Source organism: Scyliorhinus torazame, chromosome 2 (assembly GCF_047496885.1).
Source record: "Scyliorhinus torazame isolate Kashiwa2021f chromosome 2, sScyTor2.1, whole genome shotgun sequence".
NCBI lineage: Eukaryota > Metazoa > Chordata > Chondrichthyes > Carcharhiniformes > Scyliorhinidae > Scyliorhinus > Scyliorhinus torazame.
In genome coordinates, this window is record NC_092708.1 from 99,956,960 (window position 1) to 99,980,926 (window position 23,967).

The 23,967-nt window shown below is 49.8% G+C and overlaps 1 protein-coding gene across 1 annotated transcript in view; it reads right to left on the minus strand.

The window, feature by feature from the left end:
• Window positions 1-23,967, minus strand: part of pkp4 (plakophilin 4) — a 328,075-nt gene that overhangs the window by 31,955 nt on the left and 272,153 nt on the right. Inside the window, 3 exon segments of the mRNA XM_072474888.1 lie at window positions 19,367-19,493; window positions 19,584-19,668; window positions 21,182-21,377. Coding sequence (XP_072330989.1) covers window positions 19,367-19,493; window positions 19,584-19,668; window positions 21,182-21,377 — 408 coding nt within the window.

A 23,967-nucleotide genomic window follows, 5' to 3' on the forward strand; every position in this document is an offset into this window, starting at 1 on the left:
CAGAAGGGAAGGGGGGGAGAGGAGTAGCGCATTAGTCATTGGAGACTCCATAGTTAGGGGGATAGATAGGAGATTCTGTGGGAACGAGAGAGACTCGCGGTTGGTGTGTTGCCTCCAAGGTGCCAGGGTGCATGATGTCTCGGATCGTGTTTTCGGGACCCTTAAGGGGAGGGGGAGCAGCCCCAAGTCGCGGTCCACATAGGTACCAACGACATAGGTAGGAAAAGGGATAGGGATGTAAGGCAGGAATTCAGGGAGCTAGGGTGGGATCTAGGACAAACAGAGTTATTATCTCTGGGTTGTTACCCGTGCCATGTGATAGCGAGACGAGGAGTAGGGAGAGAGAGGAGTTGAACACGTGGCTACAGGGATGGTGCAGGAGGGAGGGTTTCAGATTTCTGGATAATTGGGGCTCATTCTGGGGTCGATGGGACCTCTACAAACGGGATGGTCTACACCTGGACCAGAGGGGTACCAATATCCTGGGGAGGAAATTTGCTAATGCTCTTCGGGAGGGTTTAAACTAGTTCAGCAGGGGTCTGGGAACCTGAATTGTAGCTCCAATATACAGGAGGTTGAGAGTAGTGAGGTCATGAGTAAGGTTTCAAAGTTGCAGGAGTGTACCGGCAGGCAGGAAGATGGTTTAAAGTGTGTCTTCTTCAATGCCAGAGGCATCCGGAATAAGGTGGGTGAACTAGCGGCATGGGTTGGTGCCTGGGACTTCGATGTTGTGGCCATTTCGGAGACATGGATAGAGCAGGGACAGGAATGGTTGTTGCAGATGCCGGGATTTAGATATTTCAGTAAGCTCAGGGAAGGTGGTAAAAGAGGGGGAGGGGTGGCATTATTAGTCAAGGACAGTATTACGGTGGCAGAAAGGACGTTTGATGAGGACTCGTCTACTGAGATAGTATGGGCTGAGGTTAGAAACAGGAAAGGAGAGGTCACCCTGTTAGGGGTTTTCTATAGGCCTCTGAAAAGTTCCAGAGATGTAGAGGAAAGGAATGCAAAGATGATTCTGGATAGGAGCGATAGCAACAGGGTAGTTGTTATGGGGGACTTTAACTTTCCAAATATTGACTGGAAACGCTATAGTTCGAGTACTTTAGATGGGTCTGTTTTTGTCCAATGGGTTTCCTGACATAGTATGTAGATAGGCCAACGAGAGGAGGCGCCATATTGGATTTGGTACTGGGTAACGAACCAGGACAGGTGTTAGATTTGGAGGTAGGTGAGCACTTTGGTGATAGTGACCACAATTCGATTAAGTTTACTTTAGTGATGGAAAGGGATAGGTATATACTGCAGGGCAAGAGTTATATCTGGGGGGGGGAAAGGCAATTATGATGCGATGAGGCAAGACTTAGGATGCATCGGATGGAGAGGAAAACTGCAGGGGATGGGCACAATGGAAATGTGGAGCTTGTTCAAGGAACAGCTACTGCGTGTCCTTGATAAGTATGTACCTGTCAGACAGGGAGGAAGTGGTCAAGCAAGGGAACCGTGGTTTACTAAAGCAGTCGAAACACTTGTCAAGAGGAAGGAGGCTTATGTAAAGATGAGACATGAAGGTTCAGTTAGGGCGCTTGAGAGTTACAAGTTAGCTAGGAAGGACCTAAAGAGAGAGCTGAGAAGAGCCAGGAGGGGACATGAGAAGTCTTTGGCAGGTAGGATTAAGGATAACCCTAAAGCTTTCTATAGATATGTCAGGAATAAACAAATGACTAGGGTAAGAGTAGGGCCAGTCAAGGACAGTAGTGGGAAGTTGTGCTTGGAGTCCGAGGAGATAGGAGAGGTGCTAAATGAATATTTTTTGTCAGTATTCACACAGGAAAAAGACTGTGAATACTGGAGGAGAATACTGAGATTCAGGCTACTAGACTAGAAGGGCTTGAGGTTCATCAGGAGGAGGTGTTAGCAATTCTGGAAAGTGTGAAAATAGATAAGTCCCCTGGGCCGGATGGGATTTATCCTAGGATTCTCTGGGCAGCTAGGGAGGAGATTGCTGAGCCTTTGGCTTTGATCTTTAAGTCATCTTTGTCTACAGGAATAGTGCCAGAAGACTGGAGGATAGCAAATGTTGTCCCCTTGTTCAAGAAGGGGAGTAGAGACAACCCCGGTAACTATAGACCAGTGAGCCTTACTTCTGTTGTGGGCAAAATCTTGGAAAGGTTTATAAGAGATAGGATGTATAATCATCTGGAAAGGAATAATTTGATTAGAGATAGTCAACATGGTTTTGTGAAGGGTAGGTCGTGCCTCACAAACCTTAGAGTTATTTGAGAAGGTGACCAAACAGGTGGATGAGGGTAAAGCAGTTGATGTGGTGTATATGTATTTCAGTAAAGTGTTTGATAAGGTTCCCCACGGTAGACTACTGCATAAAATACAGAGACATGGGATTCAGGGTGATTTAGCAGTTTAGATCAGAAATTGGCTAGCTGGAAGAAGACAAAGGGTGGTGGTTGATGGGAAATGTTCAGACTGGTGTCCAGTTATTAGTGGTGTACCACAAGGATCTGTTTTGGGGCCACTGCTGTTTGTCATTTTTTATAAATGACCTGGAGGAGGGCGTAGAAGGATGGGTGAGTAAATTTGCAGATGACACTAAAGTCGGTGGAGTTGTGGACAGTGCGGAAGGATGTTACAAGTTGCAGAGGGACATAGATAAGCTGCAGTGCTGGGCTGAGGTGTGGCAAATGGAGTTTAATGCAGAAAAGTGTGAGGTGATTCATTTTGGAAGGAATAACAGGAAGACTGAGTACTGGGCTAATGGTGAGATTCTTGGCAATGTGGATCAGCAGAGAGATCTCGGTGTCCATGTACATAGATCCCTGAAAGTTGCCATCCAGGTTGAGAGGGTTGTTAAGAAGGCGTACGGTGTGTTAGCTTTTATTGGTAGAGGGATTGAGTTTCGGAGCCATGAGGTCATGTTGCAGCTGTATAAAACTCTGGTGCGGCCGCATTTGGAGTATTGCGTGCAATTCCGGTCGCCGCATTATAGGAAGGATGTGGAAGCATTGGAAAGGGTGCAGAGGAGATTTACCAGAATGTTGCCTGGTATGGAGGGAAGATCTTATGAGGAAAGGCTGAGGGACTTGAGGCTGTTTTCGTTACAGGGAAGAAGGTTAAGAGGTGACTTAAGTGAGGCATACAAGATGATCAGAGGATTGGATAGGGTGGACAGTGAGAGCCTTTTTCGTCGGATGGTGATGTTTAGCATGAGGGGACATAGCTTTAAAGCTAAGACAAATGTCAGAGGTAGGTTCTTTACTCCGAGAGTAGTAAGGGCGTGGAATGCCTTGCCTGTAACAGTAGCGGACTCACCAACACTCAGGGCATTCAAATGGTCATTGGATAGACATATGGACGATAAGGGAATAGTGTAGATGAGTTTTAGAGTGGTTTCACAGGTCGGCGCAACATCGAGGGCTGAAGGGCCTGTACTGCGCTGTAATGTTCTATGTTCTATCCTCTCAATCCCCGCTCTCCGCCAAATTCAGAACCCCCCGTCCATTCTCCCTGGGGCAAACCGATGATCGTCAAAGATTGGGGCCCACACCGACGCCCCCTCTGCTCCCACATGTCTCCTCCACTGCCCCCAGACTCTCAGGGCCGCCACCACCACTGGACTGGTGGAGTAGCACCCTGGCGGGAACGGCAGGGGCGCCATCACCAATGCCCCTAAACTTGTGCCCTTACACAAAGCCACCTCCATGCGCATCCACGCCAGCTCACCCCCCACCAGCCACATCTTAACCATGGCTATGTTAGCCGCCCAGCAGTAATTACTGAAATTCGGCAGCGCCAGCCCACCATCCCCCCGACTCCGCTTGAGCATTGCCCTCTTCACCCGCGAGGGCTTGCCCCCCACACAAAGCCAACGATAATCTTATTGATCCGCTTAAAAAAGGACCGCGGGATGAAGATGGGGAGACACCGGAAAACAAAAAGGAACCTTGGGAGGACCGTCATTTTTACCGACTGCACCCTACCTACCAAAGACAACGGGAGCGCATTCCATCTCCGGGAATCGTCCTTCATCTGGTCCACCAACCGGGCCAAGTTCAATTTGTGTAGCCTGTCCCAATCCCTCACCACCTGAATACCCAAGTACCTAAAACTGTCCCCTATCACTCTAAACGGCAGTTCCCCCAGTCGCCTCTCTTGACCTCTCATCTGAACCACAAACAACTCGCTCTTCCCCATATTAAGCTTGTACCCCGAAAACCGGCCGAATTCCCAAAAGATTCGCATAATTTCCCCCATCCCCTCCATTGGGTCTGAAACATACAACAGTAAGACATCGGCATACAGCGAAACTCTGTACTCCGCCCCTCCTCCCGGACCAACCCCTTTCCAGCCCCCCCCTCGAGGCCCTCAGAACAATTGCCAGCGGCTCTTATCACCAGCGTAGACAGCAGTGGGGAGAGGGGACATCCGTCTCGTCCCCCGGTGTAGCCTGAAATATTCCGAAGTCGTCCTGTTTGTCCGTACACGAGCTACCGGAGCCCGGTGCAGCAACCTAACCCAGTCAACAAAGCCCCTTCCAAATCTGAACTGCTCCAGCACCTCCCATAAGTAATCCCACTCGACCCGGTCGAAAGCTTTTTCCGCGTCCATCGCAACCACCACTTCAATTTCCCTACCTTCCGGGGGCTTCATGATCACGTTTAGCAACCTTCTTACATTGGCCCCCAGCTGCCTACCCTTAACGAACCCTGTCTGGTCCCCTATAATGTCCAGTACAGTCCTCAATCCTAGAGGATATCGACCTATAAGAACCACACAGCTCCGGGTCCTTGTCCCTTTTCAGAATGAGCGAGATCATGGCCTACGATCGTCTGGGGGGTAAAACCCCTCTTTCCTTGGCCTCATTAAAGACCTTCAACAGTACCGGCCCCAATATTCCAGAGAACTTTTTATAGAACGCGACTGGGTACCCGTCCGGTCCCGGGGCCTTACCCGGGCATGGCCTTCAAACCCTCCGCTATCACCTCCAGCCCGATCGGGGCCCCCAGCTGGGCACTGTTTCCTCGCATTGGTTTATGGAGAAAAGGATCTCCGGGAGTTCAGGGGGCGAAATAGGCCGACGCCTTGGCCTTTGCCTCACTGGTAGCCCGGAGACAGATCTTGTTAATGTGGAGGGATTCAAAGCCCCCGAATGTAGAGGCCTGGGTTAGTGACATGGCTGGGTTTCTCAGTCTCGAGAAAATAAAGTTCGTCTTAAGAGGGTCAATGGTCGGGTTCACGAGTGGCACCCGTTCGTCGACTTTCTCGTGGAAAATTAAAATGTCAGCAGATGCAGTCGGTTCCATGACTGGAATGTTTCTTCCAAACTGAGCTTATTAGGTGAGGATGGGAGAGCTGTCGTGGCGAGTGCCCGGAGGGAGGACACTCTGCAGGAGCCCTCCTCCTCGAGCACCCACTCGGCTTCTGATTCCTTTATCCACCCCTCAATTCTATCCACCGTCGCTGCCCATTGGTAATACTGCAGGTTTGGGAGGGCTAGGGCACCCATGGATCTCGTTCTCTCCAGTACTCTCCTTGGGATCCTCGCATTGTTCCTGGCCCACACAAATACGATAACCAGTTTGTCCAGTGAGTTGAAAAAGGCCTTGGGGATGTCCATTGGGTTGGATCTAAACAGGAAGAGGAACCTGGGCAGTACGTTCATTTTGAGCGTTTGTACCCTCCCGGCCAGGGAGAGTGGGAGGGTGTTCCATCTCTGCAGGTCCTTTTTAACTTCCTCCGTCAGGCTGGTCAGGTTCCACTTGTGGATCCCTATCCAGTTGTGAGCGATTTGGATGCCCAGGTAGCGGAATTTGTGTCCAGCCTGTTTAAATGGCAGTCCCTCCAGCTCTGCCCCTTTGCGGGTTCACCGGAAAGATCTCACTTTTGCGCAGGTTAAGTTTGTAGCCCGAGAAGCCGCCAAACTCTTTCCAGAGCGCCATGATTCCTTCCATGCTGCTTCGTGGGTCCGAGATGTAGAGGAGCAGGTCATCTGCATAGTGCGAGACTCTATGCTCTTTGCCTCCCCTTCCAATTCGTTGCCACTCTAAGCGTGATCACTAATGGTTCGATCGCTAAGTGAACAGCAACAGGGATAACAGGCATCCCTGCCTTGTGCCTCTATGCAGCTGGAAGTACTTAAGAGCTGGTGGTATTTGTCCACAGGCTCACCGTGGGAGCGCTATACAGGAGTTTCACCCAGGCGGTGAACCCTGTTCCCAGCCCGAACCACTCCAGTACCTGTATTGAGGTACTCCATTCGACTCTGTCGAAGGCCTTTTCAGCATCCAGGGCGATGACCACGTTCAGCAGCCTCCTGATGTTCACCGTTAGCTGTCTACCCTTGACAACGCCAGACTGGTCCTCTGCTACCACCTCTGGTATGCAGTCTTCCAGCCTTTTGGCTAGAATCTTGGCCAGTATCGGACAGGGCTCCATAAGTGGAACTTAACAAAGCTGATGGAGGAAGCCAGGGAGGATCTTAAGAGGTGGGATACACTGCACCTGACGTTGGCGGGGAGGGTCCAAATGGCGAAAATGAATATTCTACAGAGTTCTTGTTTATTTTTCAGGCTCTCCCGATCTTTATCAGAAAGGCCTTCTTTCGGAAATTGTTTGGACGGGGAAGGCGCCGAGGGGAGGACCCTGCTACAGAGGCAGAGGCAGCAGGGAGGGGGGGGTTTAAGCGTTGCTGAACCTGTTTCATTATTATTGGGCGGCGAATGTGATAAGGTGCGGCGATGGTGGAAGGAGAAGGGGTGAAATGGGTTAGGATGGAGGAGGAGGAATCTTGTAAGGGGTCTAGTTTGAGGACTATGGTGACGGCAGCATTGCCAATGGCTCCGAGTAGGTATTCAGGGAGCCCGGTGGTGCAGTCCAAGGTGAAGATATGGAATCAGTTGCGGAGGCATCTTAGGATGGAAGGGATGTCGGTGCTAACGCCGCTGTGCGAGACACATGGGTTTAAGTTGGGGTGGGGGGAGGGGGGATGGATAATGTATTCAGGTGTAGGGAAGTAGGGCCTCCTATTTGGAGGAAAGGTTCGCCAGTCTGGAGGAGCTAAGGGAGGGGGTAAGCTGCCGACAGGTAGTGAGTTCAGGTATCTGCAGGTTAGAGACTGTGTGTGAAAGCCTGGAGGGGATTCCCTAGGTTGCTGGGATACACCCTGCTGGAGCAACTGCTGTTTTCGGATGTGGAAGGGGAGGGAAGAATTGGGGATATCTCCAAGTGGCTGGCGGGGCAGGGAGGTGAGCTGGTGGTGAAGATCAAGGAGAAATGGGAAGGGGGGTTGGGAGGGGAGATAAATTGGGGAGTATGGAGTGAGGCACTGCTTAGGGTAAACGGGACCTCCTCTTGTGCAAGGATGAGCCTAATACAGTTTAAGGTGGTGCACAGGGTGCATATGACTCGGGCGAGAATGAGTGGGTTCTTTCAGGGGGAGTGTGAGAGGTGTGGGTGGGGGCCAGCGAATCACGCGCACATGTTTTTGGGTTGCGAAAAATTGGAAAGATTTTGGGAGGGAGTGTTTGCGGTCTTAGCCAGGGTAGTGGAGGAGGAGGTGGACCAGGACCCTTTGGTGGCGACATTTTGGGTTTCAGAGAAGCTGGAGCTCATGGAGGAGGAAGGCCGATGTCGTGGCCTTTGCCTCTCTGATTGCACGGTGGCGAATTCTACTAGAGTGGCAGTCGGCATCGCCACTGAGGGTAGCGGCTTGGTTGGGTGACCTGTACGACTTACTGCGGTTGGAGTAGATAAAGTATGAGTTAAGGGGAGATAATATAATAATTGAACCTGGGACCCTGGCACGGTGAAGCAACAGTGCTAACCACTGGTACCGTGAGGCTTGTGCTAGCGTAGGCGAAAGGGTGCCCCTCACCAGCGAGTCTGTGAACATCTCCTGCAGGTACGGAGCCAGTGCTGTCATGAATCTTTTGTAGACATCAGCCAGGAAACCATCTGGTCCCAGCGCCCACGCCTACATTGAGCAAATACTCTACATGATCCCTCACAATACACACGGTGCTTCCTGTCATCCCCCACGGCTCGCATGTTCATTCCATCAAGGAACTGCTTCGTCCCCAAGTCCTCGGCTGGGAACTCCGAGGTGTACAGTCCCGGTAAAAAGGTCTGAAATACCTTGTTGACTTTGTCTGGCTCCTCTACTAATTTGCCTCTGCTATCCCTGATCTGTGGTATTTCCCTCATGGCTGCCTGCTTTCTCAGCTGGTGAGCCAGCAGGTGGCTAGCCTTATCTCTGTGTTCGTACAGGGACCCCCGTGCCTGGCGGAGTTGGTGCACTGCTTTCCTCATGGAGTGTGGTAATATCACTGGACTGGTAATCCAGAGGTCCAGGCTAATCCTCCGGTGACACAGGTTGAAATCCATAAGACCATAAGACATAGGAGTGGAAGTAAGGCCATTCGGCCCATCGAGTCCACTCCACCATTCAATCATGGCTGATTTCAACTCCATTTACCCGCTCTCTCTCCATAGCCCTTAATTCCTCGAGAAATCAAGAATTCATCAACTTCTGTCTTAAAGACACTCCACGTCCCGGCCTCCACTGCCCTCTGTGGCAATGAATTCCACAGACCCACCACTCTCTGGCTGAAGAAATTTCTCCTCATCTCTGTTCTAAAGTGACTCCCTTTTAGTCTAAGGCTGTGCCCCCGGGTCCTAGTCTCCCCTGCTAATGGAAACAACTTCCCTACGTCCACCCTATTTAAGCCATTCATTATCTTGTAAGTTTCTATTAGATCTCCCCTCAACCGCCTAAACTCCAATGAATATAATCCCAGGATCCTCAGACGTTCATCATATGTTAGGCCTACCATTCCTGGGATCATCCGTGTGAATCTCCGCTGGACCCGCTCCAGTGCCAGTATGTCCTTCCTGCGGTGTCCGGCCCAAAATTGCTCACAGTATTCTAAATGGGGCCTAACTAATGCTTTATAAAGCTTCAGAAGTACATCCCTGCTTTTATATTCCAAGCCTCTTGAGATGAATGACAACATTGCATTTGCTTTCTTAATTACGGACTCAACCTGCACGTTTACCTTTAGAGAATCCTGGACTAGGACTCCCAAGTCCCTTTGCACTTCAGCATTATGAATTTTGTCACCGTTTAGAAAATAGTCCACGCCTCTATTTCTTTCCAAAGTGCAAGACCTCGCACTTGCCCACGTTGAATTTCATCAGCCATTTCTTGGACCACTCTCCTAAACTGTCTAAATCTTTCTGAAGGTCCCCACCTCCTCCATACTACCTGCCCCTCCACCTATCTTCGTATCATCGGCAAACTTAGCCAGAATGCCCTCAGTCCCGTTATCTAGATCGTTAATATATAAAGAGAACAGCTGTGGTCCCAACACTGAACCCTGCGGGACACCACTCGTCACCGGTTGCCATTCCGAAAAAGAACCTTTTATCCCAACTCTCTGCCTTCTGCCTGACAGCCAATAGTCAATCCATGTTAGTACCTTGCCTCGAATACCATGGGCCCTTACTTTACTCAGCAGTCTCCCGTGAGGCACCTTATCAAAGGCCTTTTGGAAGTCAAGATAGATAACATCCATTGGCTCTCCTTGGTCTAACCTATTTGTTATCTCTTCAAAGAACTCTAACAGGTTTGTCAGGCACGACCTCCCCTTACTAAATCCACGCTGACTTGTCCTAATCCGACCCTGCACTTCCAAGAATTTAGAAATCTCATCCTTAACAATGGATTCTAGAATCTTGCCAACAACCGAGGTCAGGCTAATTGGCCTATAATTTTCCATCTTTTTCCTTGTTCCCTTCTTGAACAGGGGGGTTACAACAGCGATTTTCCAATCCTCTGGTACTTTCCCTGACTCCAGTGACTGATGAAACATCATCACCAACGCCTCCACTATTTCTTCAGCTATCTCCTTTAGAACTCTAGGATGTAGCCCATCTGGGCCCGGAGATTTGTCAATTTTTAGACCTCTTATTTCTCTAGCACTTTCTCCTTTGTGATGGCTACCATATTCAACTCTGTCCCCTGACTCTCCGGAGTTGTTGGGATATTACTCATGTCTTCTACTGTGAAGACTGACGCAAAGTACTTATTCAGTTCCTCGGCTATTTCCATGTCTCCCATCACAAAATTACCAGCGTCATTTTGGAGCGGCCCAATGTCAACTTTTGCCTCCCGTTTGTTTTTAATGTATTTAAAGAAACTTTTACTATCATTCCTAATGTTACTGGCTAGTCTACCTTCAAATTTGATCCTCTCTTTCCTTATCTCTCTCTTTGTTATCCTCGGTTTGTTTTTGTAGCCTTCCCAATCTTCTGACTTCCCACTACTCTTTGCCACATTATAGGCTTTCTCTTTTACTTTGATGCATTCCCTAACTTCCTTTGTCAGCCATGGCTGCCTAATCCCCCCTCTGATAACCTTTCTTTTCTTTGGGATGAACCTCTGTACTGTGTCCTCAATTACACCCAGAAACTCCTGCCATTGCTGTTCTACTGTCTTTCCCACTAGGGTCTGCTCCCAGTCGATTTTCGTCAGTTCCTCCCTCATGCCCCTGTAGTTACCTTTATTTAACTGTAACACCTTTACATCTGATTCTACCTTCTTTCTTTCAAATTGGAGATTGAATTCGACCATATTATGATCACTGCCTCCTAAGTGCTCCCTTACTTTAAGATCTTTAATCAAGTCTGGCTCATTACATAACACTAAGTCCAGAATGGCCTGTTCCCTCGTGGGCTCCATCACAGGCTGTTCCAAAAAGCCCTCCTGTAAACATTCAATGAATTCCCTTTCCTTGGGTCCACTGGCAGTATTATTTACCCAGTCCACCTGCATATTAAAGTCCCCCATGATCACTGTGACCTTGCCTTTCTGACATGCACTTTCTATTTCGTGGTGCATCTTGTGCCCCTGGTCCTGACCACTGTTAGGAGGCCTGTACATAACTCCCATTATGGTTTTTTTGCCTTTGTGGTTCCTCAACTCTACCCACAGACTCCACATCATCCGACCCCATGTCGTTTAGTGCTATTGATTTAATTTCATTCCTAATTAACAAGGCAACCCCGCCCCCTCTGCCCACCTCTGTCTTTTCGATAGGTTGTGAATCCCTGGATGTTTAAATGCCAGTCATGAACCCCCTGCAACCACGTATCTGTGATGCCTACCACATCATACCTGCCAGTCACAATCTGGGCCACAAGCTCATCTACCTTGTTCCGTACACTGCGCGCATTTAAATATAGCACCTTTAATTCTCTATTGACCGTCCCTTTTTGTTTTCTTAGTGTGGTGGACCTTGGTTTACTGAGCCTTTCCATACACTGTGTCATATTTTGTGGGATGGGGACTATTGTACCCTCTCCTGAGTTCTGTCTTTTCGTGACAGTTGAGGAACTTATTAAATTCAATTCATAAAATATAGAATTGAAAGATAGTCTCAGTAATAGTTACCATAAAACTATCATTGATTGTCGTAAAACCCACCTGGTTCACTAACGCCCTAATTTTTTTTTTTAAATTAATTTTTATTGAGGTTTTCACAAAATATCAACAACAAAATGAAAAAGGAACCGAATAGAATTAAATACAGAACAAAATAAAACAACCCCCGTGCCCACCTCCCCCCTATATACAAATAATAAATTAACACCCCAAATTTTTTTTTAAAATTAATTTTTATTGAGGTTTTCACAAAATATCAACAACAAAATGAAAAAGGAACCGAATAGAATTAAATACAGAACAAAATAAAACAACCCCCGTGCCCCCCTCCCCCCTATATACAAATAATAAATTAACACCCCAAATTAACACAAAGCAAACATAGCAAATATATACACCCCCTCAGATCCCCCAGTGTAAACAAACAAAAATAAAACAGACCCCCCCCCCCCCCCCCACGGGTTGCTGCTGCTGCTGACCATTGTCTACCGTTCTGCCAGGATATACAAGAACGGTTGCCACCGCCTGAAGAACCCTTGCACCGATCCCCTTAAGGCGAATTTCACCCTCTCCAATTTAATAAACCCCGCCATATCGTTGATCCAGGATTCCACGCTTGGGGGCCTCGCATCCTTCCACTGAACAAGAATCCTTCGCCGGGCTACCAGGGGCGCAAAGGCCAGAATACCGGCCTCTTTCGCCTCCTGCACTCCCGGCTCCCCTGCAACCCCAAATATTGCGTGCCCTGTTTGACCCTGCATCCTACCACCCCCGACACCGTCCTCGCTACGCCCTTCCAAAATTATTCTTCCAGCGCTGGGCATGGCCAGAACATACGAGTGTGATTTGATGGCCTCCCTGAGCACCTAACACACCTGTCCTCACCCCCAAAGAACCGGCTCATCCTTGTCCCGGTCATGTGTGCCCTCGGCAGCACCTTAAACTGTATGAGGCTGAGCCTCGCGCACGAAGAGGAAGAGTTCACCCTCCCAAGAGCATCTGCCCATGTCCCCTCCTCGATCTCCTCTCCCAACTCCTCCTCCCACTTACCTTTCAACTCCACCACCGAGGCCTCCTCCTCCTCCTGCATCACCTGGTAAGTTGCAGAGATCTTCCCCTCTCCAACCCCCCGCCCCCCCGAGCACCCTGTCCTGTACTGTGCGTGGCAGCAGCCGCGGGAATTCCACCACTTGCCGCCTGGCAAACGCCCTTACCTGTAAATACCTAAAGGTGTTCCCCGGGGGAGCCCATACTTCTCCTCCAGCTCACCCAGGCTCTTCCCATCCACAAACAGGTCCCCCAACCTTCATATCCCTGCCCTGTGCCACCCCAAAAACCCTCCATCTATTCTCCCTGGGACAAACGGTGGTTCCCCCGTATTGGGGTCCACACCGAGGCACCCATTTCCCGCCTGTGCCGCCTCCACTGCCCCCACATTGAGGGTAGCCCCCACTACCGGGCTCGTGGTATACCTCATTGGCGGGGGCGGCAGCGGCGCGTTGCCAGCGCGTCCAGACTCGTACCCTCACAAGACGCCATCTCCAGCCTCTTCCATACAGCCCCCACCCCCTCCATCACCCACTTGCACACCATTGCCACATTGGCGGCCCAGTAGTACCCACAGAGGTTGGGCAGTGCCAGTTCCCCCCCCCCCCCCCCCCCCCCATCCCTACCCCGCTCCAGGAACACCCTTCTCACCCTCGGAGTCCCTCGCGCCCACACAAACCCAGTTATGCTCCTGTTGACCCGCCTAAAGAAGGCCTTCGGGATAAGAATGGGGAGGCACTGGAACAGGAACAAAAACCTTGGGAGCACCGCCATAGAGTTTCAGAGAATTTACAGTGCAGAAGGAAGCTATTTGGCCCATCGAGTCTGCACCGGCTCTTGGAAAGAGCACCCAACCCAAGGTCAACACCTCCACCCTAGCCCCATAACCGAGTAACCCCACCCAACACTAAGGGCAATTTTGGACACTAAGGGCAATTTTGGAAACTAAGGGCAATTTATCATGGCCAATCCACATAACCTGCACATCTTTGGATTTTGGGAGGAAACCGGAGCACCCGGAGGAACCCACGCACACACGGGGAGGATGTGCAGACTCCGCACAGACAGTGACCCAAGCCAGAATCGAACCTGGGACGCTGGAGCTGTGAAGCAATTGTGCTATCCACAATGCTACCGTGCTACACCCTACCCGCCTGGGACAGCTGCAACGCGTCCCACCTCTTGAACTCCTCCTCCATTTGCTCCACTAGCCTCGTGAAATTAAGTCTATGCAGAGCCCCCCAGCTCCTGGCCTCCTGGACCCCCAAATGCCTGAAGCTCCCCTCCGCCCTTTTTAGTGGGAGCTTGCCAATCCCCCTCTCCTGGTCCCCTGGGTGAACCAGGAACAACTCGCTCTTCCCCATGTTGAGCTTGTACCCTGAGAAATCCCCGAACTCCGAGGATCCTCATTACCTCCGGCATTCCCCCCACCGGGTCCGCCACATATAGCAGCAAGTCGTCCGCATAGAGCGACACCCTAAGCTCCTCCCCACCCCGCATCAACCCCCTCCAGTTCCTCGACTCCCTCAGTGCCATAGCCAGGGGTTCAATCGCCAATGCGAAGAGCAGGGGGGGACAGGGGACACCCCTGCATCGACTCTCCTCTTGTTCATGGCCACACTCGCCATTGGGACCTCGTACAACAGCCTAACCCACCTGACAAACCCCTCCCCAAACCTCTCCAGCACCTCCCACAAGTACCCCCACTCTACACTATCGAAGGCCTTCTCAGCGTCCATCGCCACCACTATCTCCGCCTCCCCCCCCCCTCGCCAGCATCATAATAACGTTCAGGAGCCTCCGCACATTCGCGTTCAACTGCCTCCCCTTCACGAACCCCGTCTGGTCTTCGTGGATCACTGCGGCACACAATCCTCAATTCTCGTGGCTAAGACCTTCGCCAGCACCGTGGCATCTACGTTTAACAACGAAATCGGTCTGCAAGACCTACACTGCAGGGGATCCTTGTCCCGCTTCAGGATCAAGGAAATCAGTGCCCGGGACATCGTCGGGGGCAAAGCCGCCTCCTCCCTTGCCTCATTGAAGGTCCTAACCAGCAATGGGCCCAACAGGTCCACATATGTTTTGTAGAATTCGACCGGGAAACCATCCAGCCCCGGTGCCTTCCCCGCCTGCATGCTTCCTATCCCTTTGGCCAGCTCCTCCAGCCCAATCGGGGCCCCCAATTCCGCCACCAGTCCCTCCTCCACCTTCGGAAACCTCAATTGGTCCAGAAAGCGGCCCATCTCTTCCTCCTCCAGTGGGGGCTCGGACTGATACAGTTCCTCATAAAAGGTCCTGAAGACCCCATTGATGCCAATCCCACTCCGCACCACACTCCCTCCCCTATCCTTAACTCCCCCGATCTCCCTAGCTGCGTCCCTTGCCTCATTGAAGGTCCTAACCAGCAATGGGCCCAACAGGTCCACATATGTTTTGTAGAATTCGACCGGGAAACCATCCAGCCCCGGTGCCTTCCCCGCCTGCATGCTTCCTATCCCTTTGGCCAGCTCCTCCAGCCCAATCGGGGCCCCCAATTCCGCCACCAGTCCCTCCTCCACCTTCGGAAACCTCAATTGGTCCAGAAAGCGGCCCATCTCTTCCTCCTCCAGTGGGGGCTCGGACTGATACAGTTCCTCATAAAAGGTCCTGAAGACCCCATTGATGCCAATCCCACTCCGCACCACACTCCCTCCCCTATCCTTAACTCCCCCGATCTCCCTAGCTGCGTCCCGCTTCCGAAGCTGATGCGCCAGCATCCGACTTGCCTTTTCCCCATACTCATAAATCGCCCCCTGGGCCTTCCTCCAAGGTGCCTCCGCCTTCCTGGTGGTTAACAGGTCGAATTCGGCCTGGAGACTACGCCTCTCCCTCAACAGTCCCTCCTCAGGCACCTCCACATACCTCCCGTCTACCCTCACCAGCCTCTCCCTCTGCTCTCTCCTCTCCTTGTGGGCCCTAATGGAGATCAGCTCTCCCCTAACCACCGCCTTCAGCGCCTCCCATATCATTCCCACTCAGACCTCCCCGTTATCGTTGGCCTCCAGGTATCTCTCTATGCTTCCTCGGATCCGCTCACTCACCTCCTCGTCCGTCAACAGCCCCACCTCCAAGCGCCACAACGGGCGCTGGTCCCTCTCCTGCCCCAGCTCTATGTCTACCCAATGCGGGGCGTGATCCGAAATGGCTATCGCGAATACTCGGTATCCTTTGCTCTCGCTATCAGCGCCCTACTCATAATAAAAAAGTAGATCCGGGAATAAGCCTTATGAACATGCAAGAAGAATGAAAATTCCCTAGCCCCCGACCTTGCAAATCTCCAATGGTTCACCCATCCCATCATAAACCCCCTTAGCACTTTAGCCGCCGCCGGCTTAATGCCCGTCCTAGACCTGGAGCGATCCAGTGCCGGATCCGACACCGTGTTAAAGTCCCCCCCCATTATCAGGCCCCCCACTTCCATGTCCTGGATCCGACCCAACATGCGCCGCATAAAACCCGCATCGTCCCAGTTTGGGGCGTACACGTTGAACAGCACCACCCTCTCCCCTTGCAGCTTACCACTTACCATTACGTACTTGCCGCCATTGTCTGTCACAATGTTCGACACCTCGAACGACACCCTCTTTCCCACCAAGCTCGCCACTCCCCCAATTTTTGGCATCCAGCCCCGCCTCCCCCTTCCATCCCAAGCGCGGGAAACAACCCTCGCTTCCCCGCCCCAGGCCCGCTCCCTCCTGCCTTCAGCACGGGAAAAAGCCCGCGCTTTCCACCTGCCCGGCCCCGCCACCGCTGACGCAGCTCCTTTTACAGGCCCAGTCCCTCACTCCAGACTCGGGCCTCCCCCTCCCCCGCGGGGCCCCATCCCCCCCCTACCAGCCATCCACCCCTACTCCATTTACTTACCCCCCTCCAAGAGACCACCCGACAGACCCAACCAAAACAGTGCCCAACCCACCCACACCGAACCAAAAAGAAACAAGAGCAAAGAACCCCCCTTCAAAATGTAACACATCAACAGCAATCCCCGACCACCCATCTCGACCCTCAGTTTGTGTCCAGCTTCTCGGCCTGAACAAAGGCCCACGCCTCCTCTGGGGACTCAAAATAATGGTGCCGGTCCTTGTAGGTGACCCACAGTCGCGCCGGCTGCAGCATGCCAAACTTCACCCCCTTCCTGTGCAGCACGGTTGTACCCGGCCCTCTTCTTCGCCACCTCCGCACTCCAGTCCTGATATATTCGAACCTCCGCGTTCTCCCACCGGCTGCTCCTCTCTTTCTTGGCCCACCTGAGCACGCACTCCTGATCAGCGAACCGATGAAATCGCACCAGCACCGCCCGAGGCGGCTCGTTAGCCTTGGGCCTCCTCACCAGCACTCTATAGGCCCCTTCCAGCTCCAGGGGCCCCAGCGAGTTTAACATGGTGACCACATAGGCCCCCATGTCCGACCCCTCCAGCCCCTCCGGGAGGCCCAGAATCCGCAAATTCTTCCGCCTCGACCGATTCTCCATCTCCTCGAACCGTTCCTGCCATTTCTTGTGGAGCGCCTCCACCTTTACCACAAGGCCTAAGATCTCGTCCTCGTTGTCGGAGATCTTTTGTCGGACCTCGCGGATTGCCACCCCCTGGGCCGTCTGGGTCTCCAGCAGCTTGTCGATAGAAGCCTACATCAGCTCCAGCAGGTCTGCTTTGATCTCCCTGAAGCAGCGCTGGATAGCCTCCTGCTGCTCCTGCGCCCACTGCATCCACGCTGCCTGGTGCCCGCCCGCCGCCATCTTGCTCTTCTTACCTCGCACTTTCTTTGGGTTCACCACCACTTTTTTAGTCGACCCGCTCCTGGTCCAAGCCATACACTGTCGGGGGAATATTGCAATCTTCTTCCCGCACCGGGCGTTGGGGGCCCTGAAAAGAGCCCAAAAGTCCATTCCAAGCAGGAGCTGACGAACGTGTGACTTAGCTCTGCATAGCAGCAAACGGAAGCCCCACTAATGCCCTAATAAAGATAATCTACCACCTGTACCCAACTCTGGAATGGCCTAGTAAGCCATTTAGTTCAACGGCAATTCGGGATAGGCAACAAATGCTGGCCTTACCAGCGACGCCCACATCCCCTGAAATAAATATATCCTGCAGCAGTCTAAAGGTGGTCTAACCAAGATTTGATACTGGTTTGGCACACCATCCCCATTTTCAATTTTAGAAATAAATTCTAGTACTTTGCTTGCTTTAAAAAAAAAGCGGCTGTGTGAACCTGTAGCACAACATTTAGTGATTGATATACCTCTTACAATGAGATCCCTTTGATCATCTCCCCTACCTTAACTTGCACCTTCCAAGTAATAAGTGATAAGAACATAAGAACTAGGAACATGAGGAGTAGGCCATCTGGCCCCTCGAGCCTGCTCCGCCATTTAATGAGATCATGGCTGATCTTTGTGGACTCAGCTCCACTCTCTGGCCCGTACACCATACCCCCGAATCCCTTTATTCTTCATCTATCTTTTTCTTACAAACGTTTAAAGAAGGAGCCTCAACTGCTTCACTGGGCAAGGAATTCCAGAGATTCACAACTCTTTGGGTGAAGAAGTTCCTCCTACACTCCGTCCTAAATCTACTTCCCCTTATTTTGAGGCTATGCCCCCTAGTTCTGCTTTCCCCGACCAGTGGAAACAACCTGCCCGCATCTATCCTATCTATTCCCTTCATAATTTTATATGTTTCAATAAGGTCCCCCCGCATCCTTCTAAACTCCAATGAGTACAGCCCCAGTCTACTCAACCTCTCGTCATAATCTAATCCCCTCAACTCTGGGATCAACCTAGTGAATCTCCTCTGCACTCCCTCCAGTGCCAATATGTCCTTTCTCAGGTAAGGAGACCAAAACTGAACACAATACTCCAGATGCGGCCTCACCAACACCCTATACAATTGCAGCATAACCTCCCTAGTCTTGAACGCCATCCCTCTAGCAATGAAAGACAAAACTCGATTAGCCTTCTTAATCACCTGTTGCACCTGCACACTAACTTTTTGCGACTCGTGCACCAGCACACCCAGGTCCCTCTGCACAGCAGCATGTTTTAACATCTTACCATTTAAATAATAATCCATTCTGCTGTTATTCCTCCCAAAATGGATAGCCTCACACTTGGCAACATTGAATTCCATCTGCCAGACCCTAGCCCATTCATCTAACCTATCCAAATCCTTCTGCAGACTTCCGGTATCCTCTGCACTTTTTGCTTTACCACTCATCTTAGTGTCGTCTGCAAACTTTGACACATTGCACTTGGTCCCCAACTCCAAATCGTCTATGTAAATTGTGAACAACTGCGGGCCCAACACTGATCCTTGAGGGACCCCACTAGTTACAGGTTGCCAGCCAGAGAAACACCCATTTATCCCCACTCTCTGCTTTCTGTTAGTTAACCAATCCTCTACCCATGCTACCACTTTACCCTCAATGCCATGCATATTTACTTTATGCAGCAACCTTTTGTGTGGCAACCTATTTGATCTCCCTATTCTTCCAACCAAAATGTAATGCGTCACATTTGTCAACTTTCATTTGCCAATTATTTGTCTATTCAGCAACTTCATCAACGTCCTCCTGTAATTTGTTCGTAACTACCACTCCCTCCGCTACGCTCCCCTACCCAAAAATTTGGCATCTTTCATAAATTTAGAAATTGTATTTTTGATTCCAAGGTCTGAAACATTAATGGAAATATAAATTTCAATTAGCAATTGTGTGATGTAGCACTCATTATTACAAAATATATCTATTGTTATATACCTACTGGTATACAAGTCTGTTGGAATTACAACATTTTATTTCTTTAGTTAGCCATAAACGACTCACCAGATTGGAGAACAGGTGACATATTCTGATTGGTTGTTGATAAGGATGGGTGGGATGTGGAGAATTTATGTCTGTCACGTTCCAAAGTAGAAATTGGTGTAATGAAATGGTTTTGATTCCAACCATCCTGCAAACACAAAAAAAAAAATCATATGGGGAAAAATATGTTGGTTAGAACATTGATTTCCAATCAAAACGATCATGTATTGAGAGTTACCTTTTTATAAATGCTGCGAAGGTCACGATATTGCCACAGTGTGTTTAATACTTGAGCTGCTGCTTTAACCACTTTCAACGAATACCTTAATGAAGTACAAAACTAAGCATTAATATTAAAATCCGTCAATTCAATCCATCAAACAGTATCCAATTCAATCAACAGTCTTTCCAGAATAAAAATTCAGAAAGGAAATGACTTCAATCAGAAGGTCGCTTGAGGGGCCATACAGCCCATTCCTGTTCCCATTTCAATATTTCAGTTCCGTCTGTAAGCGTGAGTCGATTGCCATTTTTAAGTTTCTGCCATCCCCGCCCCCCCCCCCCCAACCATTCTGAATTCTCCCTCTGTGTACACAAACAGGTGGAGTGTGGTGACTAGGGGATTTTCACAGTAACTTCATTGCAGTGTTAATGTAAGTTCTTTTGAAAGATAGAAGAGATCTAGGATAGGCTAAAGGATTGTGCTCATGTGAAGGTGTTCCTTTACTATTTCTGAAGGCAGCAAATGCCTAAACAGTTCTCTTGAATTTTTCTTGGCTCTTACTGGCCATCTATCCATGAATAGGTGGTAGTCCCTGAACTAAGTACTCAATGAACAACACCTAAATCTGTGAAAACCCCGAAGCTAATATGCAATCCCATATTAAAGACACATTTTGCTGCATTCTTGATAGCTATTTTGTATATCCAGTACTCTCGGTGTGCTGGCAAAGAGCAAATAACTTCATTTTGAGACAGCCGCGTTAATTTAATGCCATTGAAAGCCCCGCCCGACAGGCAATTACCTAACTGGTTATATTCAGAGTGTTGACTTTTCATTTAGGCACAGTGGTTAGGACTGCTGCTTCACAGCACCAGGGACCAGGGTTCGATTCCGACCTTAGGTGACTGCCAATACGGAGTCTACACGTTCTCCCAGTGTTGCGTGGGTTTCCTCCAGGTGCTCCAGTTTCCTCCCACAGTTCAAAGATGTGAAGGTTCGGTGAATTGGCCATGGTAAATTGTCCGAAGACATGCAGGATAGGTGGGTTTATGGGGGATTAGGCCTAGGTAGGGTGCTCTTTCAGAGGGTTGTTGTATACTCAATGGCCTCCTTCTGCATTGTAGTGATTCTACAGATATGGATTCTATGATGGGGAAACTTTTATAGCATAGAGTGATTTGTATTTTGGCATTCCTTCATGCCTTAGTCAGTTGACAGCCTAAAAAAAAAATCACCTGTACTGGTTGTTGAGTGATGTCTGTTTGGCCAGGGCGCCACTGTACAATTTGGCACCATCATTCCAGACGAGACAATGGAAATGGTCAGGGCTATCTTCATCACCTTGCAGCAAAATTGCATCAAGTACTCTCAGGCCACATATTAAAAACAGACAGGGTAATGCACAACTTTGCCCAACATACATTGAAAGGGACAAAAAAAAAAAAAATCTCTCAGGGGCCACAGCGAGGCATCTCGTATTGGGAATGGAAGACCAAGAATAGTACCTAATTTCACGCATTTAATTGAAACACACCACCATCACATGTAAAAGATACATTGGGAATGATGCTAAATACAATATTTAATCACATGTTTCCCAGTTGTATACTTGCCTTTCTCCTTTCCCCCTTGTAATATTTACAAGTTTCTCAACTCCTCCAACATCAGCTAATGCTTTGGCATTCTCCATGTTCTTAATAGTAACCTCATGTAAAGCACAACAAACTGCAGCAACAGTATCATCAGAAAGCATAATCAGTGTCGGACCCCCTGGAAGACGATGCACAAGATCCCGCATTGCATACTTGCCTGGGGAAAAAGTGGATATAGAATCATTATACAATATTGGTTGTACTGCCATTCCATTTGACTTCAGTGCTATGTGGTTCTTTCCATTGTAGGCAAGTCAACCTTCGGAATGAACAAAAGCAAACCACAGCCTTAAAGAAGCTGAAAACGCCTAAAGAATCCCTCCCCTCCTCGAACAGAATATATACTTCATGCATGTAGCTGCACTAATAGTACAATGGCAAAGGCTATTGCAACTTAATAATAATAATGATAATAATAATAATCACTTATTGTCACAAGTAGGCTTCAATGAAGTTACTGTGAAAAGCCCCTAATCGCCACATTCTGGCGCCTGTTCAGGAAGGCCGGTATGGGAATTGAACCTACGCTGCTGGCATTGTTCTGCATTGCAAGCCAGCTATTTAGCCCACTGTACCAAACCAGTTCCAAGGCTGCAAGTATACACAATATACCAGATTGATTGGACTGTGGATGTTTCCCTTATTTCTTGGAGAAACCTTGGGTTATTAAGGATAATTCTTAAAATTCCTTAATGCAAAATCGAATTACTAATTTGCTTATGGCTGTCAGTCATTCGAATACACCTTTTCTCCACCTTTTCTTTCACTCCAGTTCATGGTGCAATTCTCTTTGTTCCTCTTTACTTTAAGTTAGTGTCACTGGAGTGATCCCAAGAGTGAGACTGACTAGTGAGGGAGTGCACCAACCAAATTGATGTTTCTAAAATATTAAAGGAATATCGTGAGTACAATTTGTATCAATAGAAAAGTATTTTAAATAAAGATACATCTTCCTTCTTAATCCTGCAAAAGTGTAAGGTGATACCTCAGGGGCAGCACGGTAGCATTGTGGATAGCGCAATTGCTTCACAGCTCCATGGTCCCAGGTTCGATTCCGGCTTGGGTCATTGTCTGTGCGGAGTCTGCACGTCCTCCCAGTGTCTGCGTGGGTTTCCTCCGGGTGCTCCGGTTTCCTCCCACAGTCCAAAGATGTGCGGGTTAGGTGAATTGGCCAATGATAAATTGCCCTTAATGTCCAAATTGCCCTTGGTGTTGGGTGGAGGTGTTGAGTTTGGGTAGGGTGCTCTTTCCAAGAGCCGGTGCAGACTCAAAGGGCCGAATGGCCTCCTTCTGCACTGTAAATTCAATGATAATCTATGATTAATCTAGGACAAAGGTTCGGCACAACATCGTGGGCCGAAGGGCCTGTTCTGTGCTGTATTTTCTATGTTCTATGGTTTAGCACAGTGGGCTAAACAGCTGGCTTGCAATGCAGAACAATGCCAGCAGCACGGGTTCAATTCCTGTACCAGCCTCCCCGAACAGGCGCCGGAATGTGGCGACGAGGGGCTTTTTACAGTAACTTCAGAATCCTACTTGTGACAATAAGTTACCATTATTATTACTACACTTTGGAAGGAGTAATTTGACAAGGAAGTAGTCAATGAACGGGATGACACTAGGAAGTCCTGATGAACAAAGGGACCATGGCGTGTTTGTCCATAGATCTCTTGAAGACAGAAGAGCAGGTTAATAGGGTGATGATAAAGGCATAGAATTTACAGTGCAGAAGGAGGCCATTTGGCCCATCGAGTCTGCACCGGCCCTTGGAAAGAGCACCCCACGCCTCCACCCTATCTCTGTAACCCAGTAACCCCACTTAACCTTTTTGAACACGAAGGGCAATTTATCATGGCCAATCCACCTACCCTGTGCATCTTTGGACTGTGGGAGAAAACCCGAGCACCCAGAGAAAACTTACGCAGACACACGGGAAGAACGTGCTGACTCCGCACAGACAGTGAACCGAACTGGGAATCGAACCTGGGACCCTGGAGCTGTGAAGCAACTGTGCTAACCACTGTGCTACCTTGCTGTCCCATATGTGACACTTGCTCTTACCAATCGAGGCATTGATTACAAATGCAGGGTGGTCATACATTGAAGGCGGTGGTCCGAAGTGAAGGCACACGGGGACAGGCGGGAGGAGCATGGACATCAGTTGGATATAGTTGGTGGACAGGAGTTACGTGGGGACCCCCACTAAAGAGGTGCTGGCGCAGACAAAGAGGATGCAGGAGCAGTTTGATAGGTTGACGACGGGAAAGCAGTTAAGGAGGGCGAGGGGGGTTCAATACGAATATGGGGAGAAGGCGAGCTGCGTGCTGGCCCATCAGCTGAGGAGGCAGGCCATGTCCAGGGAAAATTTAAAAGTGCAAATAGAGAGCGGGAGGTAATGTCAGAGCCAGCAGGGGATAAATGAGATGTTCTGGGGGCTCTACAAGTTATATAGGATGGAGCCGGGTGGAGAGGAAAGGGATATGGGACAGTTCCTGGGCGGATTGGAGTTTCCAAAGTTGGAGGAAGAGAGGAGGCAGGCATTGGAGAAGCCGCTGGGGCTGAGGGAGGTGATTGGTAGCATTCCGGGTTTTTTTTTTTTGGGGGGGGGGGGGGGGGGGCCTTTGCAACAGAGTTGACACCGTGTTTGTTGGGGATGTTTAGTGAGGCACTGGAGAAGGGGGAGCTGCCAGAGACACTGACGCAGGCATCGAACACGTTAATCCCGAAGAAGGGGAAGGATCTGTTGG